This window comes from Muscardinus avellanarius (genome assembly GCF_963383645.1).
Source record: "Muscardinus avellanarius genome assembly, chromosome: 11".
Classification (NCBI taxonomy): domain Eukaryota; kingdom Metazoa; phylum Chordata; class Mammalia; order Rodentia; family Gliridae; genus Muscardinus; species Muscardinus avellanarius.
The window spans coordinates 101,673,063-101,692,064 of record NC_137797.1 but is presented as its reverse complement, the minus strand read 5'-3'; the positions used below and the strand labels follow the sequence as shown (position 1 = coordinate 101,692,064).

The 19,002-nt window shown below is 37.7% G+C and overlaps 1 protein-coding gene across 1 annotated transcript in view; it reads left to right on the top strand.

The window, feature by feature from the left end:
* Positions 1-3,512: 3,512 nt before the first annotated feature.
* Positions 3,513-19,002, top strand: part of LOC308269646 (ovostatin homolog 2-like) — a gene marked incomplete at both ends in the record, with an annotated part of 50,974 nt that continues 35,484 nt past the window's right edge. Inside the window, 9 exons of the mRNA XM_080705011.1 lie at positions 3,513-3,745; positions 4,067-4,250; positions 4,841-4,997; positions 6,696-6,748; positions 7,180-7,200; positions 8,809-8,977; positions 11,024-11,108; positions 13,865-13,982; positions 17,135-17,246. Of these exons, the coding sequence (XP_080561137.1) occupies positions 3,513-3,745; positions 4,067-4,250; positions 4,841-4,997; positions 6,696-6,748; positions 7,180-7,200; positions 8,809-8,977; positions 11,024-11,108; positions 13,865-13,982; positions 17,135-17,246 (1,132 nt within the window). The remainder of the gene's footprint in view (positions 3,746-4,066; positions 4,251-4,840; positions 4,998-6,695; positions 6,749-7,179; positions 7,201-8,808; positions 8,978-11,023; positions 11,109-13,864; positions 13,983-17,134; positions 17,247-19,002) is intronic.

Below are 19,002 nucleotides of genomic sequence, written 5' to 3'. Positions count from 1 at the left end.
CTTTTCAATGAGTGCTTCCTTATAGTGGCTTTGATTTGCATTTCCATGATGAATGGTAATGTTGAACATCTTTTTCATATAATTGTTGACCTATTTGTATGTCTTCTTTTGAGCTGAAAACTTGTGTTGTTTGAGGTCGCCATATAATTTTGAACATTAATCTCTTGTCAGATAAATTGCTTTTAAGTTTTCCTCTCAATTCTGCTATTTGTTTCCTGTACTGTTTATACTCAAGGTTATTATTGACAAATAAGAATTCACTTCTGGCATTTTGTTTGATTGTTTTGTATCCTTTGTTCCTTTCTTTTTCTCTTATGGTATGGACTGTCATAGAGAAATTCCCTTCTCTCCCATCACCACCTAGTATAAGTCACAAGCTATGGATTAAAAAATATACAGAAAACAAGAAAGTCAAACAAGTATGATTAATATACAAGAAATCTAATAAAAAATAATAGACAACTGTAAGAACAAGTGAGTGCAATAGAAAAGCTAGAAACTCAAAGAATCAAAGATGTTAACAATTAAAAACACTTTGACAAACTCATCAGTAAACTGAACAGTCAATGAAATAATCAGAGATCCCGCAGGTATCAACGTAGGAACTGGAATGCAAAGAGGAAAATGAATGCAAACTAGGCATGGCATTGTATAAGGAGTTGAAAAAAATACCACACAAACATAGTTAAAATCCCAGAAGAAGATTAGAAGATATATTGGTTATAATAATGCTTGAAATTTTTTCAAAATCAATGACATAAATGAAACCCTTGGTGCGGGATGATAGGAGAACACCAGGCAAGATAGATATTTTAAGACTGCTGAGAAGCTAAAAATAATAAAGACAACCTTGAAAGGAACCAGAAGGTAGAAAGCAGTTGTAAATGTGGTAGGTAAGAATCTTTAACCACTCAAATGCGAACACTCTAAATACACCAATTAAAAGACGTTTATTGCCTGAGTAGTTTAAAAATTAAGACCCAACTAAATTATAAGCTGTCTACAAGAAAGACACTTTATAAAAAAAAAAAAAAAATCCTAGCCAGGTGTGGTGGGGCACGCTTGTAAAGCTTGGGAGGCTGAGACGGGAGGATCCAGGTTCGCAACCAGCCTCAGCTACTTAGTGAGGTCCTCTGCAGCTTAGTAAGACCCTGTTTCAAGATAAAGAATAAAACCAGGCTGGGAATGTAGCTCAGAGGTAATATGCCCCTGGGTTCAATCTTCAGTACCACACACACACACAAAAAAAATCTTAAATCAATGACCTCAGATTCCATTTTAAGAAAGAATGGGCCAGGCCAAGTGAACATGGTGGTTCACACTTGTAATCCCATTACATGATAGCCTGAGAGAGGAGGATTGGTGGTTCCAAGACAGCCTCAGCAATTTAGTGAAACTCTCAGAAACCTAGTGAGACCCTGTTTTAAAACACACACAAAAAAAGAGCTGGGCGTGGTGGCACACACTTGTAATCCCAGTTCTTGGGAGGCTGAGACAGGAGGATCACACAAGTTCAAAGCCAACCTCAGCTACTTAGCGAGGCTCTCGGCAACTTAGTGAGACCCTGTTTCCAAATAAAGTATAAAATAGGTCTGGGAGTGTATCCCAGAGGTAGAAAAGCCCCTGGGTTCCACCCACAGTACCAAAAACAAACAAACAAACAAACAAAAAGTAAAAATGTCTGAGAGTGTAGCTTAGAGGTAGAATACTCCTAGGCCCTACCACCAAAAGGAAAAAAAAAAGTGGAAAATTCAAGATGAAATAAGTTGAAGACAGGAAATAAATCAAAGAAGGAATCAATAACATATAAAAATAAAAGGAAAAGTGCATAAGTGCATGAAACAAAAAAATCTATTTTCTCAAAGGAAAAAAATTCAAGTCATTATAAGCCTTTAAGTTAACTGCTAAGGAAAAAAATAAAAAGGCATATATGACCAATATCAAAAAGAAGCAGATACTTGGGAGGCTGAGATAGGAGGGTTGCAGGTTCATGGCCAGCCCCAGCTACTTAGTGAAGCCCTCTGCAACTTAGTGAGACCTGGTTTTAAAATAAAGAATAAAAAATAGGACTGGGGTGTAGCTCGGTGGTAGAATGCCCCTGGGTTTAACTCCCAGTACTACAATCAAAAACAGAGATTAACAGTTTGAGGCGCCAATGGAAGGGAAACGATACCATAAAGTTGGCAGGCCTAGTCAACAAGTTAAAACCAGCTTCTTTAGCAGATTCTTTTGGGGGGGATGGCACACTGGGGATTCAATTTCTGCTCAGGGCATTCTATTCCTGAGCTATGCCCCTAACCCTTTTTATTCTTATTTATTTCAAAACGGGATCCCACTATCCTCCTGTCTCAGCCTCCCAAGTACTGGGACCACAGGTGTGTACCACTGTACGCAGCATCTCTTAAAGAAAACTAGTTTCCTATGCAGAGATAGACAGAAAGGCAGAAGTACAAGTCCCAGCTAGGACCAGGTACGGGAACAAAGAATCCACTGAGATACAACTGTGGTCAGAGTTTTCAGGAAGAGGATTTTGCCTTGGTAAACAAACGATGGTCGGTCAACGAGGAGGCCCTGTTCTCACGCTCCCTAGACGTCAGGGGTGTGGGTTACAAGTCCTTGGCTCTCCCCTCTAACTGGTTTTGCTTTTCTTTCCATTGCATTTGCTACTGCAGATCTGTTTCTAAAAGATTAAACCCATTTCCTGTCTTTCCACTCAATGCCACGTTCTTTAGCAGTATGCGTTATCTCCATCAACACTTAAAGTAGAAGAGATGTTTAAAAAAAGTAAGGAAGACATGCTTAATGCAGTTAACCTTCTGGGGACTGTATCAAGAGTCTGACAGTTTCTTGGGCACGGCTCACTTGATTAGTAGAAATGTTTTGCAATTAAAATTATGATAAAGGGCTTTTGTTTTGTTTGCCAAGACATTGTGTGTGTGTGTGTGTGTGTGTGTGTGTGTGTGTGTGTGAGTGATATGTTTCTTTTTTCTTTATTCTCACATTAGGATATTGAACAAGGTAAAGCAAATCTCACTAAAAAAATATCATATTAAATGTGGGATGAAGATCCACGTTTTTAATGTTGAATTCTCCATCAGAACATTATAAAGGAATAATTTAGTTCTCAATTATCTGCAGAATGAGCTTACATTAAGATACCTGTTTGCATCGTGTTCGAGCAACATTAATAATGCTACTTTTCTCAGAAGCCTGGGAAATGTACCTTTTGGGGATCAGTTTGATGACAGCTCTTTGACAGGTATTTTCTTCTGCATGCTACTTATTACAGTAGTGCTTTTAAGGCTGCGGTCAACCAGCCCAGTGAGAGAAGTGCTAAGATAGTATGGATTCCTAAGTGTCTCACAACTACTTTCTTTGTGTTTTTCTCTTTCTTCCTGTCCAACCTGCGCTGCAGATTCCAAAACCAGCAGCATCCACGGACGTGTAAGCAGGAACTCGTCTATAAAGTGATACCCTGGGAAATGTAACAGGAGAGGTGATAAGTGGGTCGCATGATACTTCCTCTAAAAAGTAAACGATCTTTCATTGCGGGAGACTATAAAAACATCTATAAACAGAGAAGGGGAGAACAAAAGGGAGACAGTGGAGAGTTGAGGGCACGGGTTTCAGATGCGGCAGAGTTTATCTTCAAGTCATTACTGTTCAACCCTCAGGATAAAATGGCGCCTAGCATTGTGCTGAGAATCTTTTGGCTACATTTGACCGCTGTGGTGGCTTCAGAACCGTAAGGGAATCTTACATGCTCTGCTTCTAGAAAAGTGCTAGCAATGTGACCTTAGTAAATCTATTTCCCAATGAATTTTAATTCTGTTTGACCATTTCAGTTTCCGAGACCGCGTGCTGGCTTGCCCTATAGATATGAAACAGATGTAAAGGAAGCTGCTAGCTTATTCTTAAGATATGTCTCTGCGTGCCCAAGTTTATTATAATGCTATCTATGATGATGTAATGTTTCAGGGGTACTTCAATAAGCTAAAGTAGCTATCTATGTATGGGTTTTATTTCTTCTACACCTCCTACAGAATGTTGGAATTTTTTTCCCCAGGCAATATATCCTATGGGTCTCCTCTGTGGTGCAGAGTTATTCTACAGAAAAAGCTTGTGTCCATCTTTTAAACCTTAATGAGTCTGTATCGCTGAGTGTCGTCTTAGAATATGATGGGTCCAACACCACTATTTTTGACTTGTCTGTGGAAGAGGATACCTTCTATGCTTGTGCAGATTTTAAGGTGAGAGGCTGCGTATAATATTTCAGAACTGCAGGAGGGAACATAAAATTCTTATTTGAAGATTACTTTTAAATTTAAAAAATCTTGGGATGACACAGAAGCTAGGAAGGAAAGCTGGGAATTTCAGAGAGGCAAGAAATAAAAGGACAGTTTGCACAGGCCATAAAACTTGGGAAATATTGTCATTCTTTTATAATAGGAAATGATAATAGAAAATTTTCTGCATTTTAGATCGTAAAGGTGTTTCATAATAGGAAGAAAGAAAATTCAAGTAAAAGGATGGAGGGAAAAGAAGAAAGAAAGGAAGGAAGGATAGAAGGAAAGACTAAAGGAAGTGAGGGAGAAAGGAAGGAAAGAAAGAAGGAAGGAAGGAAACAAACAGAGATGGAGTGAGGGAGAGAGAAAAGAAAATAGAAAGTAAGATATAAACATACGTTTATTAAGAAGTATCCTCAGACTAAAGCAATTGTAACAAGTGATCATTAAGTCTTTTTTAGAAAGTATTAGGATCACAAGGATCTCTGTGTCTGACAAGCCAAATTAGGATGTTGTTTGTAATTTTTCCATTCTCTACTCTCGCACATGAACAGGTCTCTAAGAAGACCTCTGAACAGCTGGCTTTTGTGACATTGTTGGCTAAGGGAGACACTCTCAAGATCTCTGAGCGGAGATCCGTGGCAGTCATTTCAGAGGAGAAGGTAACTTTTGTGCAGACAGACAAGCCCATCTATAAACCTAGAGAGAATGGTAAGTCCGCATTCCTGTTTCCTTTGTGCCATTGACTCTAGAAACACACTCTCCAAATTCAAAGCAATCCAAACATGTTTTTTTTTTATTTATCCTTAATGCTAAAGGAAAATGAATGTCTAATTCTTTGTGGCGGTCTAGGTCAATTATGAAAGAATACCTTCCAAATCTAGTACCTTAATGCTTTGCTCCATGAAATTTTACCCATCCCTTTCGCTGTTTATAAATTCTAGTGACAGGCCCATAGATTAGCGTGGTCACAAGCATGGAGTGTGGGGTTTAGTCCTTTGCTCCTAGTCAGTGCCCAATAATTTACCCATTGGTCCAGCTAATCAACCTTCTACTTTTAAACTCAATTATTTTATCTGTAGAGATAATGAAAAGTTTTCACAGCAATATTATGAACACCAAATAAGAGAGCCAACATAAAATAGTGCCTAGTACTCAGTCAAGATCTCAGAAATTATATTTACTTTTTTGCACAATTATTACTGATAGTCATAATAATGTAACTGTACATCTCATAACTTAAGAAAAGCCCTCCACTTTCCTTACTATTGCTCTGAGTAAAAGATAGCAGAAAGAATGGCAAAGTAAAATGTAAAAATATTTAATTTTTGTCATGGTTCTTTTAATAAATTAATAGATTTTTCTAAGTAAATTCTCTTCTTTGGAACTAATTACCTCATTTGTCAAAGAGCTGGATGAAACACCTATGTATTTTGTCCTGGTTAATATTATATGCTGCTATGGTTTATTAAAAAGTAAAAGAATGAGCCGGGCATGGTGGCGCACGCTTGTAATCCCCGCGCTTGGGAGGCTGAGACAGGAGGATCGCGCAGGTTCGAAGCCAGCTGCGCGCGTTGGCTTAGGAGACCCTGTTTCCAAATATAAAATGTAAAAATAGGTCTGGGAGGATAGCCCGGAGGTAGAAGGGCTTCCAGGAACCCCAGTACCACCAAAAAAAAAAAAATGAAAGCTAGAATTCCTAGAGTAAGATTTTTTGCTACGTTCTGTTCCCCTCTTCTGGACTTACAGAAATACTGTGATAAGTTATGTACATAAAAAACAGTGAACTGTTTCTTTTTAATTCTGATATGATTAAGTTTTGCTATTATCGATACACTTTTCTGGGAAAGTCACGTTTTACTCCTACCATACAGACTTTACATTTGTCTTTATTTGACTCATTCTGCCACCCATCTTAAGGCCATCCCTATGTCCAAACGAATGAAAGACACAATTCAAATGTTGCTATGTCCACGTATAATGGTACCACTACCAATCCCCCTGTTTTGAATGTGGGGAGGGAGACAGTAGGCTGAGATCTGAAGGGAAACACACCAAGACCTGTGTGCATTTTATTTGTATGGCTTTGAAAACTCACTGCGATGCATAATTACAATGCACCAGGAAAAGCATTAAAAAAAAAAAAAAGCTATTCCTACATCTATTGGGATAAGTTTCTGGTGGTGGCAGCAGCCAGGGTCAGCCTTGGTGACAGGAAAACATCATTGACAGGAGGATGGCAAACGTGCAGTAAGAGATCATAACAAGGGGAGCCCAAATCAGAGTCCAGAAAAGGGAAAGTGGTCTTCTGTGATAGCAGGACCAGGCATCTCCAAATCGTTTAAAATCAACATGGTACCTGGAAAATAACAAGAAAGCATATCATTTTCATCTTCTCCGTTCTTTTAGTTCACTTTCGCATCGTGACATTGGACACCCACTTGAAACCTGTTGAGGGTTTGGTGAGTTCAATACTTTCTTATGGTACAGTGATATTTAAATTTATTAAGCCATTGTTAGGTGAAGCATCTTCAGGAAGCTTTCCACATCCATGAAAATAAGGTTCCGAGGTGGAGTAGCAGTTAAGTATAGCTTCAATGCTAACCTCATATTTAAACCAATAATTTTCAATTAGAGTGAGTTGATTTATACTTCTTACATTGGTCTTTTCATCAAATAAGAAAGCCTAGGATGCATGGAGCTTGATTTCTACTTCCAGAAAGAGATGCAGGATCACTCTCAAATGTGGGGTGTTTGGTCCATCTTCAACTGCAGAATATCTGTCCATCAGGGGAAGCTAGGGTTAATTCCAATCGATGGTCTTTAGAATGAAATATTTGACAGAAAGAGATGAACTAGCAAAGGATTAATCTGCCTTTTCTTTCTCTTTCAGTATCCTTTCATCACACTTCAGGTAAGACGCTTACTTTTCATATTTATTATTTAGTCAGATAAAGAATGAGGTGTCAGGTTTCCTTCTTCATAGTTAGATATTAAGATGACTGGAATACGGGGAAGAGTCTCCCTGTGCACAGGCCATGGAAGGTATCCAACAGAGATTTACATAAAAGTCTGCTGCTTTAGGTGTAGGCTGTGAGGAAATGTAATATCTTGGTTTTTATGGAGTTTAAAAGATTGGACTCTTTCTAAGGTTAGTGGATGTTTGAAATCTCTTAATTTGGATTTTGGGCTCTTCTCAATCTTAATTATGCTAAGGGAACAGAAAACAAACAAAAATTTAGGAATAAATATGGTAGAAGGTAATAGATTGTATTGGAATTCTTGTTTTCAGGAAATAATTCACAGTTGTCTTTGCTAGTTTAAACCCCTAGGGTAGCATGGCCCCCAAACTCACTAAAAGTCTCATGCCCGTAAGTAAGTTGTGTCTATCAACTCCAGCATATGTTTGTGTCATTATTATGTGTCATTATTAGCTAAGTCTGAAGGTTAACAAACTGGCCTAGACTCATCAATCTCTGAGTTCATATATACTTCAAATCGAATGCTTTTAACTTCTTATGTGGGTAATAAGGAAGCTCATTCTCACAGTGAGATCAATTTAAGGTGAGTCATTTTCATATTTGCTGCATAATTTTTAATTATTAATTATTTTAAATTATTTAATTATCACTACTAATCATTAAATAGAATTACCTTCCCATCCTGATTCAGCTAATGATGTGTCTCATTGAAAGCAGCAGAAAACGTACCTCATTGGCTTAAGTGAGTGAAAGCTTCATCTTTTCCACAAACCATAAAGTCTGAGCAGAGCCATCTAAAGCAAGAAGAACAGTACCACACTGCCGAGGACCCGGGATTCTGCTGAGCGTCCTCTGCTATTCAGGCTTTCTCTTTACTTTCCAATGTCAACCGAGTGATTCTTTTAGGAAGAATTTCTGCCAGTGACTTCCACTGTATTGAACTAGCCAGTGCTGGGTCACATGGGTAACCGTGACTGAAAGGAAATCTGGGAAATTCGTCAAGCTTTCTAAACTTTATAGTAGAGAGAAGCACCAAATAAATAAATCTAAAAATGAGTAGCAAATAAGAGTTTTGTTTCTTTAGAAAGATCAAAATCAAGTGTCAGTCCTAAATTCTGTTGTTATATTATATTTCATCTTAAAATAGACATATGTCAAGACTGAATTTGAGCCACGTATGGTAGCACATACCTATAATCCCAGTATTTGGGAGGCTGAGACAGGAAAACTGAGGGTTCGAGGCCAGGTGCAGATATTTAACGGGATTTTCAGTCCCTTAGCAAGACACCCTGTTTCAAAATAAAAATGTCTGGCATGTAGCACAAAGGTAGAGTGCAACTGGGTTCAAGCTTCAGTACAAAAAATATATTATATTTGAATACATTGAAGAAGTTATCTTGTTTTAATGATCTATATGATTAGTGTAATTAAATTATCTAATGGTTGCGCTTTTTTTTTACTTCCAGTAACCACAGAAAGTACTCAAAGGATAATACTCACATGTAACCTTCGATTGTCTTTACTTCCTCATTATTTTCTAGGATCCTCAAAGCAACGAGATTTTTCAATGGCGAGATGTGGCTTCTGTCAGAAACATCACCCAACTCTCATTCCCACTGATTTCTGAACCAGTGTTTGGCGATTACACAATTCTTGTGAAAAGAAAATCAGGAGAGACAACGATACATCAATTTACTGTTGCTAGATATGGTAAACCATTGCTATTTTTGACTGTCCTATATAAATGAGTTCAAAGTAACCAAATGAAACTTTTAGACATAGGCAAAAACAGATGAAGCTGGATTTGGTTTCCTGCCATCTTTATTTCCCACTCTTCCTTTCTTACCCTTCATTTTTTGGCCTGTATTCTTAATTTGATCCCTGCTCATTCTTTTCCCCTTTTTAGAAATTTGTTTTCTAAGAAAAAAATAATTTCTATAAAATATCCCATTTTCTAGAATCCAACAGTCTCCTAAAAAGGGTCTAGGGGATTACTGTTACCGACGAGCTCAGTCCTGTGGGGGCAAGTCCACTCACGACCGGGAGCCTCAGAAAGATGGGGCAAAAGGCAGGTGGAGTTCTGCAGAAGGCTATCGGCAGCAATTCTTTCCCCTCTATGAATTCCCTAAGTTTTTAGGTACGGCGCTTGGGAAAGAATTTGAGGTGGACAAAGGCTTCTTGAGCCAATGACAATTTATTACAGGAACCCAGAGAAATTTTATACCCTTCACCAGTGAGATTAATAATAGGAGAAAAAAAAAAGGAAAAGGAAGGGGGGCAATCACAGCAAAACAATAGTGGATTACATATAAACAATAGTAAATGACTAGTCCAGCATTTAGGAGATAAGCTCCCGGATCTTTCTTCCGATATTGCAGCAGGGCAGGTCCAAAGGTAAATTCCAAAGGCAATACAGGCACGCCCAAGGCCCAGGGCTTGGAGAATACGCCTTCTCATGGAATCTTCTTTTGCTTTCTTTTTTGAAGTTTCCATCTATATCCATATGACAAGCATGGGGAGCTGTGGCGGTCCAGGGAGATGCGATGGGCGTCTCTCAGATCTCATCCGCTTTGCCTTCTGAAGTCTGAAAGCTTACAAAAACTCACAACACAGCTTGGCAAATAAGACACCACAAATAACACTGTGAAGTTCTTGGATTTAGTTGTCAGATGTATTTCCTTGACTGCTGAACACTCTTTTTTAGACAAAAAGCCTATTAGAGGCTTATTGGTCTCTAAGAATCCATTTCCTTATCACAAACCCTCTGCAACCTGCTTCTAACTTTCTAATTCCTTTCTTTCCCAGTCGGGACGTTCTTATGATAAGCTCTTCTTCATGAAAAAGTGCTTTCTTACTCTTATGGTATTTCCTTTCCTTCATACATATATATTTAGAATATCTGTCCTTTATTTTGTCATTTTCATTTCTAGCCATGCGGCATTCTCCCTGTCTCGGGGAACGCTCACACTGGGCGTGAAGGTCAACAATCTTTCTCCTTGGCTCTATTGTATTTTGGCAACTAAGTTGTTCATCAGTTAAATTGCTTTGAAGTCACACCCAAAATTTTATCTTCTCTGTCTCTAGGCAGGATCTCAAGGGTAAACAAAGTTTCCTTAAACTGAGCTATCGGTTACCTACCGGAGTTAATAGCTTAACCTAAGTTAGTGATAGTGAGGGTCAGAGACCCTTTGTAATTACTGCAGTTGGAATGCTTATCACAGCATCTGAGTTCTGGCCAGTTTTTATTATTATTGAGCAGAGCCAAGGACGTTTATTTCCACGGACTCAATTTCTGATCTCACATCATCAGAGCAATTCGTGTAGAGAGTTAAAAGAATACCAAGAGAATAATAGTTATGAAGGATATCTAAAGTGGGGGATATTTTTTGCCAGAGACGATACCTCTTTCTCGGGGCTTTCTGCCGATAACTATGTGGAGTGGCGTCTTCAACACATAGATGCCGAGGCAGCAGGATGTCTTGGCAGATTACAACATAAAAAAATACAAAAAATAAAAACAAAAAACCTTATGAATTTCTGAGAATATGGAAGAGGAAAAAAGAAAGGAATTAATCCTTCACACGACAGTCGAGCACTCTGGTGGACTGGTGCTCCACAGGACCAGGAAGGGGCAATTGAAACATGGTCCGCACAGATGCACAGATTGGGGGGGAATGTTCACATTTAGCGACATGATCAGAGCAAGGTTTGCTCACCTGTGGCTATGAGACTGAACTCTATTTCTCCTTGTTTCAGTGCTGCCCAAGTTTAAAGTGAAGGTCAGTGCACCACAAACGATAACTATCTCAGACGATGGACTTCAAGTGGAGGCGTGTGCGCAGTGAGTATTTGTTCAGACTGGCCTCACAGGTGAACGGGAAGGCTCTGAGAGGATGTGTGCTCAAGCATAGGACCCATCTATGTGTTTACATTTAAAACCCTTGGAGAGTTTTTAAATATTTGAAAAATATAAAGGAAAACATAAGTCCTTAGTTATATTTAATTCTACTAATTGCCCTTAGCGTTGTGATTTATTTTCCTGTAACGCTATGGTTATTTTCCATGGCTGTAATCATACCTTCTTACCCATAATACTTATAAAAACTTGTCTCCATATTGTACTAGTCTTTTCATTTGTTCCAGTTTCTTACTACCTCGACCTATCTTTATATGGCTACACCAAATTTGCTTAAATTTATTTATTTATGGTACTGGGGATTGAGCCCAGAGGCATTCCACACTCCCAGCTCTTTTTTAGTTTTTATTTTGAAACATGGTCTCAGTATGTCGCTGTGCACTGGCCTCAAACTTGCGGTTGTCCTGTCTCAGCCTCCCAGATACTGGGGTTGCAGGCCTGTGTTCCTAGGCCTGGCTTCATTATTATTTCATTATGTAACATGTAGTTTGCTCTATTTTATTTTCCTAGTAATTGTGTTGTAGTATATATCTTTATGTAATATTGTATAACTAGCTTTTGATTTACCAATTGTTTACACTTGAGAAGAGTTTCCAGAAAGGGATTATCAAGAGAAAAAAATTATTATTAAAAGATCCTTTTCAAAATAAAGAATTTAAAAAAAAAATAGGGCTGAGGGTGTCGATTGGAGGTAGAATTGCCCTGGGATCCATCCGCAGTAACAACAACAACAAAAAAGAATATTAATATTCTTTTACTTTTTTTTCTTTTCTTTGTCATCCTGAGAATTAAGCCCGGGGAGGTTCTACTAGCTAGGTCCCCAGCCCTCTTTAATTTTTGTTTTGAAACAAGAGTCCTAGATTACTGAGGGTTTTGCTAAGTTGCTGAGGCTGGTCTCACACCCGCAATCTTTCTGTCTTAGCCTCCCAAGTACTAGATTACAGACATACACAACCACATTCAGTTTCTTTTAATCTTTTGATTGGTATATTATTCACCAAATATACTGAGCCAACATACAATTCCAACAACCAGTACAAAAGTACTTATTGTATTGATAAACCTTCAATAAATAGACTCATTAAAAATAGCAAAGTCAGCCGGGCTTGTAATCCCAGCATTCGGGAGGCTGAGACAGGAGGATCTGGGTTCAAGGACAGCCTCAGCTACTTAGCAAGCCCCTTTGCAACTCAGTGAGACCCTGTTTCAAAATACAGAATAAAAAATAGGGCAGGGGGTGTAGCTCAGAGGTAGGATGCCCCTGGGTTCCACCCTCAGTACCGCAAAATAAAAAAGGAGGTATTGAAAATGTCATAGTGAAAATAAGAAAGTTTATAATTTTCTTTGAAGTCAGTTAAATTCTCTTGATATAAACCATCCTATATGATTCAAAATTTCTTTCTGATTGGGAAATTAGCTTTAACGTCCTTCATCCTTTCTTGGTGATGTCTTTCCCCAAATTTCTAATAATACTAAAAAGCAAGTTATAGCTACTGGGGGCCAGTTTTATTATTACCAACTGCATGTCACATCGTCAACACCATAAAATGAGATAAGCGCCACTGTCGTCTCACTTGTATAAAGAAAGGTGATAATTCATGGAGAACTCAAGCAACTTCTGGGCCTCCTGGAGCTCTTTAATGGAAGAACGGGGATTTCTCCCTGTTTAGCTTGAGAGCTATTCACCCAGTCAATAACTCTAAAGTACTTTAAGAACTTAAAATACTAACATTTGCCATATTTGTTAAACACTTTTTATAATGGATGACAAAAAAATTCCTAACCTTATTGGTGTGTGTGTGGTACTGGGGATGGAACCCCAGGGACATTCTACCTCTGAGCTACATCCCAGCCCTATTTTTTATTCTTTATTCTGAAACAGGGTCTCACTGAGTTGCAGGGGACCTCACTGAGTAGCTGAGGCTAGTCGCGGACCTGGATCCTCCTCTCTCAGCCTCCCAAATGCTGGGATTGCAAGTGTGCGCCACCACGCCTGGCTTAAACATACCTAATTTATGTCAATCCTCATACCTTTTAGATTTACTGATGAGAATCATCTAAAATGTTGATAAAGAAATATTTCAAGAATTTGAATCAACCAAGTTTTCTTTGCATATGTATTTTCTGCTAAAGAAAGAGTAAAAGTTATTTTAAAGACAATTTAAGCCAGGCGAGGTAGCACACGCTTGTAATCTTTGAGCTTGGGAGGCAGAGACAGGAGGATCACGCAGGTTCAAAGCCAGCCACACTGGCTTAGGAGACCCTGTTTCCATATTAAAAAAAAAAAAAAAATATATATATATATATATATATATATATATATATATATATATATATAATAGGTTTGGGAGTGTAGCCCAGAGGTAGAGGTAGAAGGGTTTCCAGGAACCCCAGTACCACCAAAAAAAAAAAAAAGACAATTTAATCATTAAATTTATTCACTGAGATTTTAGATTCTACACTGCTGTGAAGTTAATCCTTGTTTTAAAAGAGTAGCCAAACCCTCCTACTAAATCAAAGGCCCAACTTTACCTAAACTCTAGGGGGACGGAAGCCCTAATAAGTGAAGATTCCTAACTGAATTTGGAATTGAATAGAGAGTCCGTGAATAGTTCTAGAAGTTCGTAGAACATCCTTCTGGAATTGTCCATCTGTAATCATGCATTCATCTTTCTGAATAGGTACACATACGGCCAGCCGGTGAAAGGAAAAGCCCGGGTCCGAGTATGCAGAGAATTTTTTTCCCCTAGGGATTGCGAGAAAGACAACAATGAAATATGCGAGCAATTTATTGCAGAGGTAGGGACCATGATCTTTACCCCAAAATGAAAGCGTTCTCACTCACTGTGGGTTATTACTCTTTCTTTGATTCCATTTATGAGAAGAATTTAGCAACACTCTCTTTCTTTTGTGGCTAGTGAAGGTCCCAGCTCAGGAGGGTAAAAGAGTGAGGGGCAAATGTGATGTCTGGTCAGTCTCTCATTGCCTGGCCATGTAAGTTGTTATTCATCTATTGATTTATTTCTTTTTTTAATACATTTTTATTGGCGCATTATAACCATACATCAAAATTAAATTCAGAGTGATAAAAGCATGTATACATAAAGCATTTGGCCCATTTCCCTCCACGTCCCACCCCATTTCCTCGTATTCTGACTACATATTATTAATTTTTAAGATTTTTAGAATTTGAAAAAGATAGGATTTTGTTTTGTTGTTTTGTTTTGTTTTGTTTGCAGTACTGGGGATGAAACCCAGAGGCATTCTACCTCCGAGCTCCATACCCCAGCCCTACTTTTTATTATTTATTTTGAAACAGGGTCTCACTGACTTGCAGAGGGACTCACTAAGTAGCTGAGTCTTTCTACAAACCTGAATCCTCTTGTCTCAACCTCCCAAATGCTGGGATTACAGGCATGTGCCACTATGGCTGGCTTGAAAAAGATAGTGTTGATTTCCTAATTTTATAAACTGTTTAGATAAACTCCCTGGTCCTTTCAATAAATGAATGTACAATATTATTCACTGTGCAACCTAAAATTGTTTGTTTTCTTTCTTTCTTTCTTTCTTTCTTTCTTTCTTTCTTTCTTTCTTTCTTTGGTGGTACTGGGGATAGAAAACAAGGGCTTTCTACCTCAGAGCTACCCTCCCAGACCTATTTAATATTTTATTATTATTATTATTATTATTATTATTATTATTATTATTTGTGTGGGGGGGGCTGGGGTTTCTGGAAACCCTTCTACCTCTGCGATATACTCCCAGACCTATTTTATATTTTTCTTTGGAAACAGGGTCTCTTAAGCCAGTGAGGCTGGCTTCGAACCTGCACCATCCTTCTTTTTCCACCTCCCAAGGGCGGGGATTACAAGTGTGTGCCACCACACCCGGCTACTAAATATTTTATTTCGAAACAGGGTCTGTTCAATCCTCCTCCGGTCTCAGCCTCCCAAGTACTGGGATTACAAACCTGTGCCACCACACTGGGCTAGAATTGTTCTTTTATAACCCAGCTTATTTGCAAGCATCTGCAATTCAGAGCCTTTATTAGCTATTGCTTTAGATTTGCAAGATTATTTGTTTTTCAGTGCTGGGGATTGAACCCAAGGCCTTGCTACCTCCCCAGCCCCTACAGTTTATATTTAAAGCCACTTTTTGGAATTCTCCATCTGTAGCATTCTAACCTGGATGGATTACTTCTGCTTTGAGAATTGCCCTTGAACTTCCCCAAGTGAAATTTACATATACCACATAGTTTATATTTTAAGTCTGATTGTCCTGAAGTTGCAGATCAAATTTGGTGACCACCCTCTAAGTAAATATCAGTAATTGCAAAGACAGGCAAAAACAAACAAGCAAAAAAAACAAAAAAAAACCCCAGCTTTATGCAAGGAATGCAGACTAAAAAAAAGTTAAGCAAATTACCTCCACATCCACAACACATTTCCCAGTGAGGTTAAAATGTAATTCAGTCAATCGCTTTCCCTAGTGATAGACAAAGTTTATTGAAGTGCTGTTGGTTTTTTTCCCTCAGTGAAAAAGATAGCAATAACCAGTCTGGTGTAATTATCTTTATATATGAGAGGTTTTGTTTAAAATAAATTGCTCAAAGTGAGTTTCCTGAGTCAAGGGAGATACAGATAGATGTAGATAGATCATTTGAATTTTTAAAAATAGTACCATATTGATATCACGAAAAATTTTAAGCATTCAAATTACTGTCAGAAATACATTCTATTATTTATTGTTATGTAGTATGGTAATATGTTGGGTTATTATCTTCCAAGTTATATCCAGTAATATATTTAGGAGTTTTAATTTTATTTTAATAGAAACATTTATATTATTTCAATTTGCATCAACAGCCTGGTGTGGTGGCACACTTGTAATCCCAATACGTGGGAGGCTGAGATAGGAAGATCGTGGGTTTGTGGACAGCCTCAGCAACTTAGGCCCTCCAGAACTTAGTGAGATCCTCTTCCAAAATAAAAAATTCAAAACTAGGGCTGAGGGTGTAGCTCAGAGGTAGAATGTCCCTGGGTTCAATCACCAGCACCTAATAATAATAATAATAATAATAATAATAATAATAATAATAATAATGCATTAACTAACTACTGTGTTATAATTAGACAAAAGAGAAGTGCTGTTTTTGATGTTGATGTAAGAGTTCACAGTTCCAAAGGCACACATACTCTACAACCAGAATATCTAGTTAGCTCTACCATCTTTCAACTATGTGCCCTTGAGCAGGTTACATAATGCATCTGTTCCTCAGTTTACTCAGCCATAGAATGAGCACAAGAAAAATGCCTACTTCATAGGATAACTTGAGGATCAACTTAATTCACATATCCTTTAACATTTAAAATTTGGAATTAGCAATTATTTTCATGTTCAAATATAACTAAATCTATATTTTACTAGTTATTGACATTACTGATGAAAGTTTATATATTTTTGTTTTAAATAAGCAATTGGCCTTGGACAGTGCTTATTTTGACGTGACACATTCTACCTGTTCTTACTGTCTGCCAAGGTATTTTTAATTTCTTACTTTAAAAATATCATTCAACTCTACTTCCATCTTTTTAATCTTTTCCTATCTACACTGCTTCTGGAAGAATTTTCTTGAAATCTGAAAAATATAGACTATCTTTTTTATCTTGTTTGGTAGGACAGGTTTTCCTCCTCTTTGGAGTCTTTAGTAATTTCAATAAGTTTGTGATAATCATGGGGGATGATGTTATGTACCTAAAACTTTTTTTTTTTTTGGTGGTACTGGGGTTCCTGGAAGCCCTTCTACCTCCGGGCTACACTCCCAGACCTATTTTTACATTTTTATTTGGAAACAGGGTCTCCTAAGCCAGCGCGCGCATAAAACTTTTTATGCTCTTTAGAAGATTCTTGAATCCCAAATATTTTCACTATATATTTTTTTTATCTTTCAGTTGAAAAATGGTTGTGTTTCCCAAACTGTAAATACAAAAGTCTTCCAACTCTACCGTTCGGGATTTTCCATGACATTTCTCATTGACGTGATTGTCACAGAATTTGGGACAGGTAATGATTTTATATTATAGACCACCTGAGGACACATAGAGCTTACTGAAGCTTCTTGATTTCATAATATGTACAAAATACACATCAGTTATGCTCAGACTGGTAAAATAAAGTACCTTTGCCAATAAGCCAATTCAAAGGTTGCTTTTGAATAAAATTTTCCTGGTAATATTTAAAATAAAATAATTGTGCAAATGTTACGTGTTCTTACCTGCTTTCTGAGACTACATCAAACAGAAGTAATAGAGCTGAGCTAATAAATTCGCTTGCACTCTCTAACTTAATGTAAACCAGTTGATAAGCAATTACCAGAATCCAATCTCTGACTTAATTCTCAGAGTTTACAATCTACACGTTGAGGGTTCAGATCCCTGCTTCTAGACAGAAGTGGAGGCTTTTTGAAACATGACTGTTCTCATTTGTTTACCTTGCTTAACAGAGCTACTAGTAAGTTGAATAGATGTGTTAAAGTGCTCATGTTGTCTACACCCTAAAATAACCATCAAATTCTTTACAAAAGAAATTTCCCAACCTCTGATTTAACAGAACTGGGAACTGAAATTGCAAAAATTAGTAGCGAAAAGTTTGTGAAATACCACAAATGAATGTTTAGTAAGTATTTGCCAAAAGAATAAAAAAAAGAGGAAAATAAGATTTAATTTGGGTGAGAATAACCCGGTTCAATTCTAAATATTTCTGTTCCTTTAAAAGGGGTTGGCATTATATTACTTATAAAGCGATTTGTGTAAATATGTTTGATCTATATTGTGATAACTTTGTAAAAGTTATCGTGCTTACATTGTCAAAGTAGTAGCTCAATATGTTGGATTTTGTGTAGTCATTTATTTTTTTTTGAGATGACAACGCACTTCTGTTTACTTTGCTACCTTTCAAATTCGGTAAAAGTCTAAATAATACACACCTATCTTGTAGTCTCGAGAAAAGTTTCAAAAAATGAATGCCCTGTATTTGAGATGTCCCTGACATTCTCCATCATAAAGAAAGGTGCAAGGCAGTACTGAATAGACTGGTGAGAGAGAGGAACTTAAGAGCGTCCTCTCCTGCTTCTGACCCAAGTATTTTTAATATACTTTCATTGGTGCATTGTAATTAGACAGCAGAAGTGAAGCTCACGGATGCACAAACTTACCTGCACACAACACTTGGTATGTTTCCCTCTGAATCCCACCCCACTCTCCCCCTCATCGACCTGTACGTGTTAGTGAAATTGGTAGTGATACCCTCATATGTGGTCATGGCATGATTCACAAGGCTTTCTTTCTACAGGTGAGTGTTTTTATATTAACATCATTATTCAATTTGAAGATGTAGAAGGAGCTGAGGTCTATTTCAAATCACCCGCACCTCTTTTTCTATGTAGAACAAAACTACAAATCCATTTTTAGAAAGTGTTCACGTGTACCTTCAGCTATTTATTTATCTTTTGAGGTTCTGGGGATTGAAGCCAGGGCCTTGTACATGCTAGACAAGTGCTTTACCTCTGAGCTACAACCCCATCTCCCCCATTTTTAAAAATTTTATTTATTTATTTATTTATTTATTTATTTATTTTGGTGGTACTGGGGTTCCTGGAAACCCTTCTACTTCCGGACTACACTCCCAGACCTATTTTTATACTTTTTATTTTTTATTTGGAAACAGGATCTCCTAAGCCAGCACGGCTGGCTTCGAACCTGCGCGATCCTCCTGTCTCTGCTTCCCAAGCGCAGGGACTACAAAAATGCGCCACCACGCC